This window comes from Poecilia mexicana, unplaced genomic scaffold (genome assembly GCF_051168715.1).
Source record: "Poecilia mexicana isolate PSO_F unplaced genomic scaffold, ASM5116871v1 scaffold_6, whole genome shotgun sequence".
Taxonomy (NCBI): Eukaryota; Metazoa; Chordata; class Actinopteri; order Cyprinodontiformes; family Poeciliidae; genus Poecilia; species Poecilia mexicana.
In genome coordinates this window covers 20,778,562-20,793,215 of record NW_028263375.1, presented here as the reverse complement: position 1 = coordinate 20,793,215, position 14,654 = coordinate 20,778,562, and the positions used below count along the sequence as shown (strand labels likewise).

Genomic DNA, 14,654 nt, shown 5'->3' with positions numbered 1-14,654 from the left:
ATTTTGCACAGCTGAATGGCTGCCATGAGAGTTTAAAAGATTTATCAAATATGCATAAAAAAATCAAGGCAAACCTTTAGGTGTGTTTTTATTGAGTTATTAATATTGTAACATGATGTAAAGCTCAAAAAAATGGTCCTAAATAATACTGCACAAAGTGCACCACAATTCTGAAGTAAATAATGGTCCACTACAAATGTGAGCCATTCCTGCTAAAGTTATTGTTAATCATAAGTAATATGCAAGTATTGTCATTTTCTGGCTGTTCACCAGGCTCAGGAAACCAAGCTAAAGAGAGGAAGTCTCTAGATTTACCACCTCTGCAGGGCCAGCAGAGTCCGTGGGGAGCCAGTGTGATTGCAGTGATGTGGTTCAGTGTGGCAGCATGGTTAATGGAGTGGTAGTGATTAGATTAAAAGAGACTGCCGGGCGTTGCAGCGTTTCTAATTGAGTTGGTGGGACGTCGTTGTGTGTTTTCCTCTGTTTGTTTGTGACTTTAGGTATTGTCCGCGGTAGTTGGGCTATAACTCTCCTCTGTTTTATCGCTTTTATGGGTACTTCATGCTTACAAGTCCATGGAATCATTGCCTCATAAATTACATGCACACACAATGGCTGCCTTTACCTCGTGTTCATTCATGCAGCTCAATGTTGCAGCACTAGCACTGCTTCATGACAGCAATTTAAGTTAACGCCAGGTGATAAAAAGCAAGTCAAGAGATAAACAGTCATTACATGCTGGTAAAGCAAAGTGTTTGATGATCACCTGCACACAGGTGCATGCACTTGTGTTGGATTCTCAGAGCATGCATGCATATAGCAGTGCCTAATGTGATGTTTTACTATCTCAATAACTGCAATAACACTCCAGAAATAATTAGAGAGATTAAAAACTGAATGGCTGGCCCATGGGTTCAGCTTCCAAAATAAAACAGGGTTTTTTTCCTCTTTGGAAGAGATGCAGTGGAGAGGATAAACCAACCGATAATAGACTAAAAGGTTGGTGTAAGTTATAAGCAGAAAAATACAGAGTTAGGCTCGGAGAGGAGTTAATTGGAAATGGAGATGAATGCTTTGTAAATTACATGAAATTTTAATTTATTTTTAAACTTGCCAATATTTTGTTTAAACTTTAATTGTTTTCAAAATGACCATTAAATGGTGTCTTTGATGCAGAATTGCACAATCTAACAAATCACAATCTTCAGTCTCCAGTACTGCATTTAGTATGAAATTCTTGGATGCAATGTTTTGTCAGTGTCATACCTTTACACTCCTCATGTTGAAAATACACTTCATCAGCTGAATAAACTTTAAAACCCTTTTTGCATACATGTGGTTTAAAATGGTCCTGGCTGAGATACTAAACGGTCCTGGGGATTGATGATGACACTGTAATTGTAAAGAAAGGAAAGTAACAGGAAATTTTGTTTAAATCCTAAACGATATAGTCGTCACGATTTTCAGCAATAGTACGGCGATTACACATTTTCTGATATTGTACATCCCTTCTGTTTTATAAAATTTCACCAATCTCACGTTTATTTACCTGTTTTTTATTTTGCTGCAGTCCCAGAAAATGTAAATTTTCACATTTAGACAATTTGTCAACAGTCCTCGATATTTTCCAGTAGGTTACATTTAAATGTATTCAGATGATACTAACTTATATGTGAGCTTCAAATTTTTGCTTAAGCAAATATATTACCTTAATATAGTTTTACATATGCCAATTATAGCATCCACTTTTATTTATGCAAATAGAAACTATATCATTAAATAAAACTATAAAAGGTCTAAATCAGGGGTGTCAAACTCAATTTCACCGAGGGCCACTTCAGCATATTGGCCCCCCTCAACGGGCCACATTGACGGTACAAATCAGGAGTGCATCCCTGCTAAAACACACCCCAGACAAAAGGTTGACTTCCCTCATTCAGTTCTGTAGAGGCTTATAATGAGTCAATGGTCCAGGTGTGTTAGAGAAGGAATGCATCTAAAGCTGCAGATGGGAGCTCTGGAAAACTAGACTTGGGCACCTCTAGCATAAATGTATAGATATACAATGTTAAAAATAAATTAAACACCTCATATTGTTAAATAACTGATTTTATGTATTGAAGTTTTAAATATTACATTTGAGTTTCCATGGATGTAAAATTACTGCTCAGTTTAAAAATTACAATATTTAAATCAGTGTTTAAAGGTGAGCAAGCAAATAATAAAAACAAGTCACATGGGCAGACATTATAGACTTTACGCAAAGATTTAGTCTCAGAGGCAACTGAAATCAATTAATTAAAAAAATTCTTTCTGAATATCATCTCATGGTCTCTGAACTAAATGCGTCTTTCTGACCGGGAGCTGACAGCGTGTTGAAGAGTTATGGACCGGACGCTTTGGAGCGTCTGGTTAGGAAGCGCATTACAAACCTTTGGTTGAAATGTAGTTTGTAGTCAATTCATGCTCAAAATCTATTTTAAGTCAATCATCAGCCTATAAAATGCTGGGGGGCCACATGTGGCCCCCCAGCATGTTTGAGCACGGTGCATGTGTCAAACATGGTGTAATGCATGTTTGACACATGTGCATTACACCATAAAACTGCCAATTGGTAATTGAAGTAAAGTAGCTTCGATTTCAAAGAAGCCGACTGGCAAATGAACCATCACCAAAGAGGAAGGCTCTTATTGTCTCACTGCACCCCAAGAGATGCATAACCTACAAAAACCGTTTCTGTCTGGTTTTGAACCAGAGACCTTTTGCATGTAAAGCAAACATGATAACCACTACACTACAGGAACTGAACTTCTCTGCTTTGTTTCAGTTTGAGGTTCCAAAGTTGATGATGTGAGATGCAACGCATGAAAATTTCAACTGAGGTTTGCACTCAGATGCCTGGATTCAGAGTACAGACCACCACAGAAACCTTGTTGACCTTTAGTAAACACCTGTGATGAATAGAACATGCAAAAATCTGTTTCTGTCTGGTTTCGAACCAGAGACCTTTTGCGTGTGAAGCAAACGTGATAACCACTACACTACAGAAACTCATGCTATTTGTAGTGTTCCTGGTAGATGATCCACATTTTGTTAGAGACTAATGTCAACGATGGGCATGGAACAATGTCAAATACTTATAGATCCTCTAAGAGAGCACAGTAACTTGGTGAACAAACTGTCAGACTTATACTTGTGTCTAATTTCACATTACAGTCCATAAACTAAGCCTGAGATCAAAAAAATGTATTCAAAATGTCATTAGCAGAAACAAATGGTTCTACAGAGACTTGGCTAAATGGCTAAAAAATAAAATTAACACATTAAAATAAAAATATCTCTGAAATACAATCAACACTTGAAAATTAAAAATGGTTCAAAAATAATATCAACACTTCAAAATACAAAATATCTGGAAAATAAAATATTATCTATGTTGTTTTGAAAAACATTAGAATATAAGCACTTTTACCAAAGCTTCATTGTGGTAAGATCATGTAAGTTCTTCTTAAATCCATGGAAACTCAACAGTTTGTAAGGTAGGTGAGTTAGCTCAGCAGGTTAGAGCACCGTGCTGGTAATGCTGAGGTTGTCAGTTCAAACCCCATATGGGGCAATTCATCTCTAAGGTCCTTCAGACAATCAACACTTCAAAATAAATAAGGGTTCAAAAATAAAATCAACACTTTACAATTAAAAATGGTTCAAAAATAAAATCAACACTACAATAAATAAGGTTTCAAAAATAAAATCAACACTTCACAATTAAAAATGGTTCAAAAATAAAATCAACACTACAATAAATAAGGTTTCAAAAATAAAATCAACACTTTACAATTAAAATGGTTCAAAAATAAAATCAACACTTTACAATAAAAAAATGGTTCAAAAATAAAATCAACACTTTACAATAAAAAAATGGTTCAAAAATAAAATCAACAGTTCAAAATGTAAATGGTTTCAGTCTGTTCAGTCCATAAACTAAGCCTGGGATACAAAAAATGTATTGAAGATGTCATTAGCAGCGACAAATGGTTCTACAGAGTCCAGAACGCCCAGGAGAGCGGCGTTCTGGATGACAGTGACACTATTTAAGTGAAGTCGCTCAATTTAATTTATTAAAAGTTATTGGGGCCTCAGTCAGTGGTTTTTGTCACTACAAATAAATGTAGATACATGTATCTGCTTAATTTGTGGTGGAATCTGGATTCACGGCGAATATTAACTAAACCGCATAAAATGCGGCTAAATAGCCGATGTTAATATGATTGTAATTTCACGGATAAAAATAGTACATGACCAATTTTTTTAATGTTGTCGGTCAAGATAAGGATAACAAAAAAAGTCTAGCTCGACCTGCCGCCCTGATACCAACTCACACACATCTTCATTCACAGTCTTACTTGTAAATCGATTTTTCTTTTCTTGGACGTTTTGATGTTAGCTTGTCGATGTCTCAGTTTTATTCGCTGGGAAAATCCATAAGCAGCTTGAGGTGACTCTGCTGCTCTCTAGTGGCGAGAAGCCGTAATGTTGGTTGGTAATAATCGGAATGCATTGTGGGAGATGTAGTTTGGAGTCAATTCGTGCTCAAAACCTATTTTAAATCAATCATGGCCCTATAAAATGCTGGGGGGGGGCACATAAAATGACATGGCGGGCCACATGTGGCCGCGGGCCTTGAGTTTGACACATGTGGTCTAAATCATAGGTGAAGGTTGGTGCACTGGGTGATGACTCTCTCTGGGTGGACAAGTCTGCATAGTCACCGTTTTTCCATGTGTGCAACCAAAAGCATCTTAACAAAGTGTTCGAAATCAAGACTGGGTTGCAGCTCCAGGCCAAGAATGAGTTTATATATTATTCATCTACTAGGGATGTTCCCTATTGATCAGATTCCAAGTGTTTCATCTGGGTTCTGATCAACCCTTGCTGGAGGAAGATTCCATTGACCTGAAGCAGCTGAAATTTAAATGCAGATTACTGCTTTCTCATACAGACAAATGTGTGTCTGTATTGTGACCTCAGGTTTATTGTGTATTATAAATAATACACAATAAAATATGACCCACCTCTCTGTCTGTGAGTGTGACCGTTGTGCACGTAAACCTTCGTTTGTGTGTGTGTGTGTGTGTGTGTGTGTGTGTGTGTGTGTGTGTGTGTGTGCAGCAGTGTTTTAGTGCTTCAGTGAGACTCTGCTGGAGTTATCTGGGTTATAGAGGATTCATTTTTAATTCATCTGGAGCGATGCAATAGAACAATAGCCCATAAAGACAGGATGTGATTATTGTAATCAATTACCGATAGAGATTTTTGTTTTTGCTTGGAGATTTAAAGCACACAAATTATAAACCAGCTTCCAGGATTTATTGTCAATTTGAAAGGATTGCATATTACTCTGGCACTTTGTTGTTGACCGCTCGAAGCCCCAGTTGCAACCCATTAATACGCTGTTACATTCTTCACAGACATAAACACATGTGAATGATTAAGTTGTAGCTTCTACGGGAATGTCTTTTAACAGAAACTTCTGTTGTCTTTGTGAGACCTTCAAGGAACAACAGTCATGTCACCATTTCTCATAACCTTATTCATGAATTGATGCTGAGGAGAAGGGACAAAATGTGTGCCATTTAATATTGACGGATTTCGGATAAAAAATATTTCGGATAAAGTTTTATTTTTTTTTCCATCGATAAACCTTTTCCAATACTATGGCTCATTCTGACACATGCTTGACCGCATAGTTTTGGTTAAATCACTGTAACTACAATCCAAAAAAAGCAACATTGAAGACAAGAGAAGCAAGGAAAACATTGAGTACTGAAGATGATAGAGTAAGGATGCCTGCTTTGATGAAGGTTTATTGGTTAGCATGAACTGACTTCCTTGCTGCCGTGTCTTGCAGTCTTTGCTGCTGATTCGCCAGGAGATGGTGGTCTCCCAGAAGAAGCTCGGCGAGTTCTGCGAGGCTCTGAAGCAATACCTGAAGAACGTCTCTGCTCAGAGAGACTGCTTTCAGTAAGTCTCATTAATGCTCTACATTTGTGCAACTGCTGAGCTGCACAGAGCACAACTGTAACCCCATTTAAATTATTAATGTGCTCCATTTTAGGAGTCAAAGCCTCACAATATTTCTCACTTTACTTATCGACGCCTCACACGTTTCCTCTACTGGTGTCTGGTTGTTCCTTTATTAGTAGTAGTTTGTGTTCCTGCATGTGCACTAAATATTAGGTGTGCTTTAATCGCTTTATATCAATGAAAGAATAACATTCAATGCAAATAATGAAACGGCTTTTATATGGTCTCATATAGAGATGCTGTAACTATTGGAAACCTCCTGCATCTCCCACTCAGCTACTGTGAAACACTAATATCCAGAGAGATTTCCCCAAATCCCAGACTTAATATTCTCCATGTACTGTCCAGAGTCTTGTTCGGGTTTTGCCCTTGGCAAAACGTAAAGGTTCTGGTTCTGCTGCACAACTTTTTATATTACCTATTCGGCCACCATTTACTGAAGTAAAAGGTAAAGTCTCAGCAGGAGGAACAGAGGGAAAGGTATAAATCTTGATGGGCTACATAGAACACCAAAAGGTTAAATGAACGGGGAAAAGCCCAATTCATTCTTGGAAATGGATTATGCTCCCACCGTCCCTCTTTATATCACAGTTTCTTGTACTGTACAGAAGAAGAAAGTGACAGGTTGGTTTTAAGATGGATTGTGTGTTTTAATTTAAATCTGAAGAAAGGGTTTTCCCCACAAGGCAAGTCCCTAACTGGCTCAAGGGAGCATACAACTGGATCTGGGTTTTTTTAATCATTTTTTAATAAGGAAGATCCTAAAATAATATATTTTTAAAGAATACCAACGAAAAGATTGTGCCACACATAGGAGCCTCAACAAGGATAAAGATGGAACTTCAGGAGGCTGCATGAGTGTAATGAAAAGAAAACAAAAAAGCGTTTGAGTTGAAAAGATGAAACTAACGGAGTAAACTGTGTTGTAATTGCTGTACCAATTGAAGTTATGATGAAATTATTTTTTTATTAATGTTAGAATTAAAAAAATTTTGCAACAGTGACAAACTAAACATGATTTCCTTCTTTTAGAAAAGAAATCTATCTCTAGCATATTTATTATTGTGGCATTTAGTTAATGAAAATTATTTTTGGCATTTAGAACTGACCTAAAGAAAGTGAAATTTGGTCTGAATTAACTTCAGGAGAAAAGTTGTGTTGTTTTAGTCCATGTAAACTTTTGGATCTCTCTCAGTTCTGTGAAGTTTAAAATTAGGAATACAATTAGGACCAGGTTAAGGTTTTACACTTAGAGAAAAACACTGTATAAATGTTGCTCAGTGTGAGAGGAGTTTCCTCAATAATCCTTGTTCATATCATTAATCTCATAATTGGGTACTTAAGTTAGTGTTACATAGGGTTGCTCTAGCTCTAAATATGGAGGAGTAAGTGAAAGGTTTCACTGTATCGTTTGATGCTTTCAGGTTTGTGCTCTGTTCTAACAGAAAAAAAAAAAGTCCTTTCTGAGTTGGAAAAAAAAAACACTGTTCATTCCTGCAGGAACTCATAGGATTGACTGCTAGTCAGGTGTCAATACATTAACACTGACAGGCACAAAACAACAAATCTCAATCTGCAGTCGGCCTTTTTTTTTTTTTGTTTCAGCAGGTTTAGGTGGAGGATTTGCTAAGAGGATTTCTTAGTGGAGGAACGTTATTACTTGTAAATATGTTTTTCTAACCTACTTTTTTATATTTCATGAAGTGTTTTATAAAAGGTTGTTTTCTCTTTGCTTTACCAACTCATTATCTTTTAATGTGCATGTGTGATTACATGCACAACACTTTATTAAACCCTCAAGCAGAGCTTAAAATGCACAGCTTATCCTTACGAGGCCAGGTTGCAGTTCACTTATCGCCCTCTACAGTCTCAGAAAAGAACTGCATGCACACGCTACCTAAATGGGTTTAAATATTACTCTTACTAGGTTTTTTCAGCATATTACTACCAATGTTGGAACTGGTAATAATAAACATCAAAAAACACTGTTTGATCACTGTGATAATTTTAAGATAATATAGACTTCAAATGTAATTTTCTGGCAACAGATCAGGTTACATTCTCATATTTAGGAATCAGTTATTACAGGAAGTTGCAAGAAACTTTACACATTACTTTGTACATTACTTCCTGAGTAACATTTTACATGGTTATTAGTATTGTTCATTGATCAATATTCACAATTAGTAAATTAGTTTCTTGAAAAGTTCATATTAGTAACTCAATTCATAAAGTGAAACATTATACACAATAAGTGCACACAGACTTGGGTGTGCAAGCTTTTACTTCTGATAAATAGGATTCTGCCCTTTCAATTAATGAAAACATGACATTTAAGATTAGGAAATAACAGAGTAGTTAAAAAAAACAGGGTACAGCAATGTGTGTTAATACCTGCTTAAAGATTTTCAGAATGTACTTTTACTCTGACAAACCTCAGAATTTTTTTTTATCTGGAAGGGTGAGATAGCTTAGGGAAACCTAAGAGCTAGTGGGCCAGTTTTTTTGTTTCCTTTTTTTCCCCCTGAAAACTTAGCATAGTGCAAGCAAAAACCTGAAAAGACATTTCATAAAATCCAATAAAGCTATGAAAAACCTGAAATAAATAGAATCACTTGCAGGATATGACTACATTTTAAAATTTTAATGACGTTTCTAGCTGAAATTCCATGAAAGTAGTTAGCTTTGAAAAAGTGTAAAGTTTTTATCAGAATTCCCCCCCCCAAAAAATAAATTTAATTCATTTCAACAGGGCCCCTATATGATCACAAAAAGCTGAATATTTCAAAAACTGTAAAAGATGTCAATACCAAATGACAACCATAATGTACTGAATGAGCAGAATATGGTAAAAGTTGAATGGTTGAAACAGCACAAAGTATGCAGAAGCAGTTAATATGTGAAAAGTGCCTGGGGGGCGGCATTGGAGAAACTCGAGTGAGAATACTTATAGCATTCACACTGTTTTTTTTTTGTTGTTTTTTTTTTTTTTGCCAGAACAAAACAGATTTTAATTATTCTCATGAACCAGTGGTCTTATTTTCCCTTCCAGCACCTAAATGCACCACTTGACAGATAAACTGGCACTATAGGAAGCGCTGGAAATAGATCCCATATTGACTAGAGCACCTTGTTGGATTCCTGCTTTTACGCATTTGTGCTCCTGTGGAAGCAATAATGCAGCATGTAGTTTATTACAGTGAGATAAACACTGAAATGCTTGTGTAAAGTCCAATAATATCAGCCATTTACTCACACTGTTCTCCACATCTTAGCTTCCTAATTTTCCCCTTAACTATTCATTTTATCTGATATCTTGTTCCGTTGTACTTTCATCTTTTTCTTGACAATGTTTTACTGTCTAACTCATCTTTTCTGCTACACTTTTTTCCTATTGATGCTTTTCTCTTCCAATCTCACTGTCTTCCTGTAGAAATAGGAAAAAATGTGAACATTAATTTCTTCAACTCATTCTTGCTTCCCTTTAGTGTGACTGCGGTTCGCCTGCCAGATGGTTTGTCCTTCGTCGTCTACGAGTTCTGGGATGGAGAGGAAGAGTGGAAGAGGTGAGTGAGAAAAATTAGGATTAAAATAAATCTTTCATTCCAGATTAGGATTTTAAAAATGAGGTATTTGTGCCCTTTCGCATTTTTTCCACATTGTGTAAACTTTTATATAAACCATCACTAAGTAGCACATAGCTGTGACAGGAAAAATGTTTTAAAAAGTTGATGGATTGAAATCCAATGATAAATTAAATAAAACCAAGGGTAACAAATTGTAATCAGGAGTTACCTAATTAGCAAATTGTGTCCTGTGTTAATTAATTGTTGTAGAGCATGACGGAGGTACTCAAATTACATCAGGGCCACAGAGGAACAGAGATAGCTCAGAGATTAAGCAATTAAAAAATCTCCAGTTTAGGTCCACTTTTCAATTCACAATCTGAAAATGATGCAGTGGACCCCTGAAATTTGTGGGATTAGGAACCACAACCACCCACGAATAGAACCACAAATATGAGGCCCCCTCTAAAAACACTTATAACTGCCTATTTTTATGAGTCAAAGCCAAAATATGCCTTAATGCACAATTATACACATAGTGGAAATGAGCTTAGCACTGCTGCATAAGCCCACGTCTCTTATCTCTGCTATTCTAGGTTCAGTCAATGAACACCATGGAAAATAAAGTTCACTCCTGGATTGGTTGATGTGCAAAGGCCAATAGCATGTCAAGTTGTGCTTCACTTTGGTATTTCAGCTTCCAAAGCTTCTAAAATTTGAATATTTTAGATGTGGTTTTCCAAAAAAATAAAAAATAAATCAATTACTTAGAGCTACGTTTGGTAGAAAAACCTGCGAATATTGATCTCACTGCATAGCTATCAAAGTGATAGTTGAGGCAGGAAGAACATTAATCCATAGTGACTCTGGAGGAGCTGCAGAGATCCAAAACTCAGGTGGAAAAGAGGTCGGAAGAATGCAAAATGTGGTTCTAGAAAGTATCGACACAGGAAGTGGAATAAAATAAACAACCATATTTTAATTCGTAAAGACAAAACGTTTTCCTTTCCTTCTTTCCTAATTGTGTTTGTGTTGGTCTATCATATAAAATCCAATACACTGAACCTTCTAATCTTACTGTGACAAAATATGCCCAAGTCGTATCTTACCTACCCACAGCAGGAAGCCATCAAGCTGATCACACTTCAGAACATTTTGGAGAAATTAAGAGTGAGCAGAGTATGTGGCCAATTACAGCTATTTTAAGCATGTTTTTGGAAGCTTTTGGAATTTCATCTGATGCATCAGGCAAAACCAAACATCTGTAAATGAAAGTCCACTGCTACAGTATTGGGTCATCAGTGAGTGAAGACATTCATATCGAGTGCTTTTGAGTCGGCATGCTGGCTTATCTGAAAGAATGTTTGAGTCATTTCTTCCTGCAGCACTGTTTTCCTTATTGATCGGTGACCAGCAAATAAAGAAAGCACTCACTTTTCTTCCATTAATGTCCTGGGCCTGCTGGATAAATCCCCCCCTCCCACATTTAATTAGCATTCCTCAGCTGCATCAGATCACTGTGATTTAGTGATGGTGGGCACGAGGAGAAGCTGCTGATCTGAATTTCTGCTCCGCTGCTCACAGCATCTCGCCGCTATTAATATTTCAGGTCTTACAGTAAAAGGCTAAGCAATTTGCAGCCATGCATCCTTTTGAGTGGCTGTGTGTATGCACTCTCACCTTTTCCTCTGGCTTCAGGCACCTTCAATCGGCTCCCAACAAAGCCTTTCAGCATGTGAAGGTGGACACACTGTGCCAGCCCGAGGCCGTCTCTTCCGTAGCGGTGCCAGGTTAGTAAAATGGCCATTAATGGAAAATTAACTTTACGATCTTGACCTTCACTCAGAGACATAGGCCTTTAATTTTAGCTCAGTCTGTCATCCCTAAAATGCCACTTGTTAATGTTTAAGAGTAAAACATCCATCATTTTAATGAAATGAAGTGAAAGTGTTTGACTTGATGCAGAGCCGCGCAGCCTCGCCTTAACATGAGACAGAGCGGTCTTCAAGCGACGCTGATGAGAAGCTGATTTTCAACTAACTTCGCCAGCAGAGCAGCTTAACAAATCAGGACGTCTTCTGAGAATAAGTCACTGCCACCACAGCTGCTGTCGTTTGACCAGATGAGATCATTTGTCATCTTTTACGGTTTCATTCTGAGCAAATGTCTTAAGTATGACGTTTATTTTTATTGTCCCTCCAAACAAACTATTTTAGTGTTTAAAGTGGTCTTTGACTTCTCCAAGCTTTCCATTTTTCATAACTTGGCTTGTAAATTCTCCATTTTCCAATACCATGAAAAAGTATTTGTTCTCTGACAGCTTTGTTTTTGCTTCTATTGACCATACTAAATGTTTTAGATTAAAATGTATTTTTATACCAGGCAAATATATATAACTAGAGTAAATTACAAAAAAGATTTTGTTAAGGCTATCTATAGAATCCAACCTGGCCCTGTAGGAAAATATTTTCCTGCTTCTTAAAGCATTAAGTATCATTTAATGTTTAATCAGCTAACACCAGGCCTGTACAGCCACGAAATCACTGTTGAAACCACATATTTACTTGCACCACATCGTTATACAGCATCTGAAGCACCTCTGAATTTACTTGCCTCCGTTAATGTCGGTATTCATGATTTTACGATATTAATAAAAAACTGAAGCACCATTGATTTCCATGAGCGACTTCTAAAGCTAAAGCTACTGCTGACCAATAGGAACAACAGTCCTTTAGATCTGGCATAAAACTAAGCAGCATTTAAAAAAACTAATCACACACACAGTCAAACATGATAATGGAGGAATAATGACATCAGTTTGTTTTGTTGCTTCAGGCCCAGTTTGAGATGCATCTTTGAACTGCAAGTGCAGCGACAGACTCAATGCTTAATCAGCCCGTTTTGATCTGAATCTTCAATATTCAGTTGCTGACTAACGACATGGCTATTTTTGAACAATTTGAATAAAACTCATCTTCCAGACGTCCCTCGTCAGGCTGCTTCTCGTCACACCTTTAATGACTTTCCCAATCTCAAAGCTTCTTCCTCGTTTCTTTCTGCAGCCGCCTGGTGCAGCGTGAACAGGGATTGAGCATGAAGATGGTCGACTACACGCCAAGACTCCTCCTGGACACTTTCTTTTACTCCAACCCGTTTACTGTCCCTCCTCCTCCCTTTATCCTTTAACTCTTTTTGTAAGTACATGTTTACATAGTGCAAAGGAAGGGCATCATCTGCAGAGAAAATTGTTCAATTTAATGTTTGCAATGGGATGATTTGATGCTTAAAGTAGCTCTGAGCCACTTTGAGGTGGAGTTTATGTAGCAAGGAATATGAGGTTGTAAGTCATGTAGCAAAGTCTGTTTTTGGATTATACACTGGCATTATTATTTTTTTTTTTTTTACAACACTTTATGATGGTGTCACCATAAACAGCTCATCCTGCTAACCTTCATTAACAAGTTGCAGCTAACTACATTTCTGAAAATATTACACTCACGGTGACCGTTTTAAGCTCACAGAACTGATTAGGACCATCAGCAGCCATAAATGTCAATTTAGTTTACACTCTCAGGAATAATGCAAGCCTCTGATAGTTAAGGTTATGCAACTGGAAACTATTAAAGAAAAAATTAGGACAATATAAAATCAAACTCCAGTAGCTCCCAACAGGCTCACATCAAATGGCTTTTTGCAATGCTGTATTGACATAAGATTTGTGTGTGTTTCATGCGAGAAACTGCTCCAGATACTACACAATAACATTCCAAAAACAACACTGCAGTATGCACTGCTTCCATGTCCATTTTACTTCAGAGAGCATCAAATTTCTTCCATACATGCAGCCCAGAAACTAGTTTTAGGGATGCTGCATAACAGTTGCTATGGATTGTTAATGGGATTTAAATTGTCTAATTTGTATCCACGGTTAAGTACTCTCAATTGTCATGCTTCAGCAGAGCAGTCTTAAAAATGTCTATTTGAAAAAGAAAAAAAAAAAATCAGGGCTTTTTTTTAAGGAGCATTTTCTGATTAATAACGGCTGCTGTGGGTGTAACGTGTAAATAAGGTTTTACACACCTGAGCAACAAAACAGCAGCCATTTTGTGGTGAGACTGATCCTGAAAGGAGCCAACCAGGCAATCTTTTCACAAAGATTCACCTTCTATTCATCGTTTTTCATATGGCTTCATTTTATTTCCTTAATTAATGTGCAGTTTATTTTTGTTGGGACAAAGATTTTGGAGAAAGAAAAAGTGAAGCACCTTGCTGCTTTTCATGCAACTCACTTGGTCTACAATTGGTGATGGGGTAGCTCATATTAGTGGTGACTGTCTAGCAGAGGTTGTACATATTAAAACGGTGTTCTATTCTGATTATATTTGTATTTATTGACACGTCTCAGTGATATGGTGTAAATTCTTTCTCGGTGAAAGTGGATTCACGGGGTGCAGCAGTTTCTCCAGTTTGTTTAAAATCTGTAACAAAGTCTGATTTTAAAGCCTTAAACATAAAAAAAACAAAACATGGAGCTGGTTTTGAACATTTGCTGGACCTTTGATTTCAAGTAAACAATCTTGTGTGAAATACACTTGAAATTTGTCCATGAATATTGTTGAAAAATAACCAGTTTCCCTGACATATGATCACATTCACAATATGTATTTCACTTTTTGTATGAAAAATCAGTAAGTACAGTTGCCATGGCATCATCACAAAACCACCCTGATACAAGAGTTTACATACCTGCACGGGTGTTTTGGCCACAGGATATACAATGCTTCACTTGAACATTCAGCTGTTATATGAAAATTGTAATTATGTGAAGACAGTCGTCAAAGGTTTTTTAGGGTTTTGGGGAGTCTAAACCACTCGCCTTGTTAAATAGAGGAAACAATCACCATTGTAAAGCAATCAGACTAAAAAAAGCACAATGTAAAAACATAAATATATAAAAAAAAGTTTATATAGTGACCAACATGAAAGTATTTAGAAATCAATAGC

The 14,654-nt window shown here is 36.8% G+C and overlaps 1 protein-coding gene and 1 non-coding gene across 3 annotated transcripts in view; one reads left to right on the top strand and one right to left on the bottom strand.

The window, feature by feature from the left end:
- necab2 (N-terminal EF-hand calcium binding protein 2) overlaps positions 1-14,175 on the top strand; it is a 79,784-nt gene extending 65,609 nt beyond the window's left edge. For both annotated transcript variants that reach the window (XM_088006392.1, XM_088006391.1), the window contains 4 exons: positions 5,909-6,021; positions 9,573-9,650; positions 11,349-11,440; positions 12,713-14,175. In XM_088006392.1, the coding sequence (XP_087862518.1) occupies positions 5,909-6,021; positions 9,573-9,650; positions 11,349-11,440; positions 12,713-12,741 (312 nt within the window). In that variant the 3' untranslated portion in view covers positions 12,742-14,175. The remainder of the gene's footprint in view (positions 1-5,908; positions 6,022-9,572; positions 9,651-11,348; positions 11,441-12,712) is intronic.
- On the bottom strand, positions 2,979-3,051 carry trnav-cac (transfer RNA valine (anticodon CAC)). The gene has a single exon. It is a non-coding gene; the product is annotated as a tRNA-Val (tRNA).
- Positions 14,176-14,654: the final 479 nt, after the last annotated feature.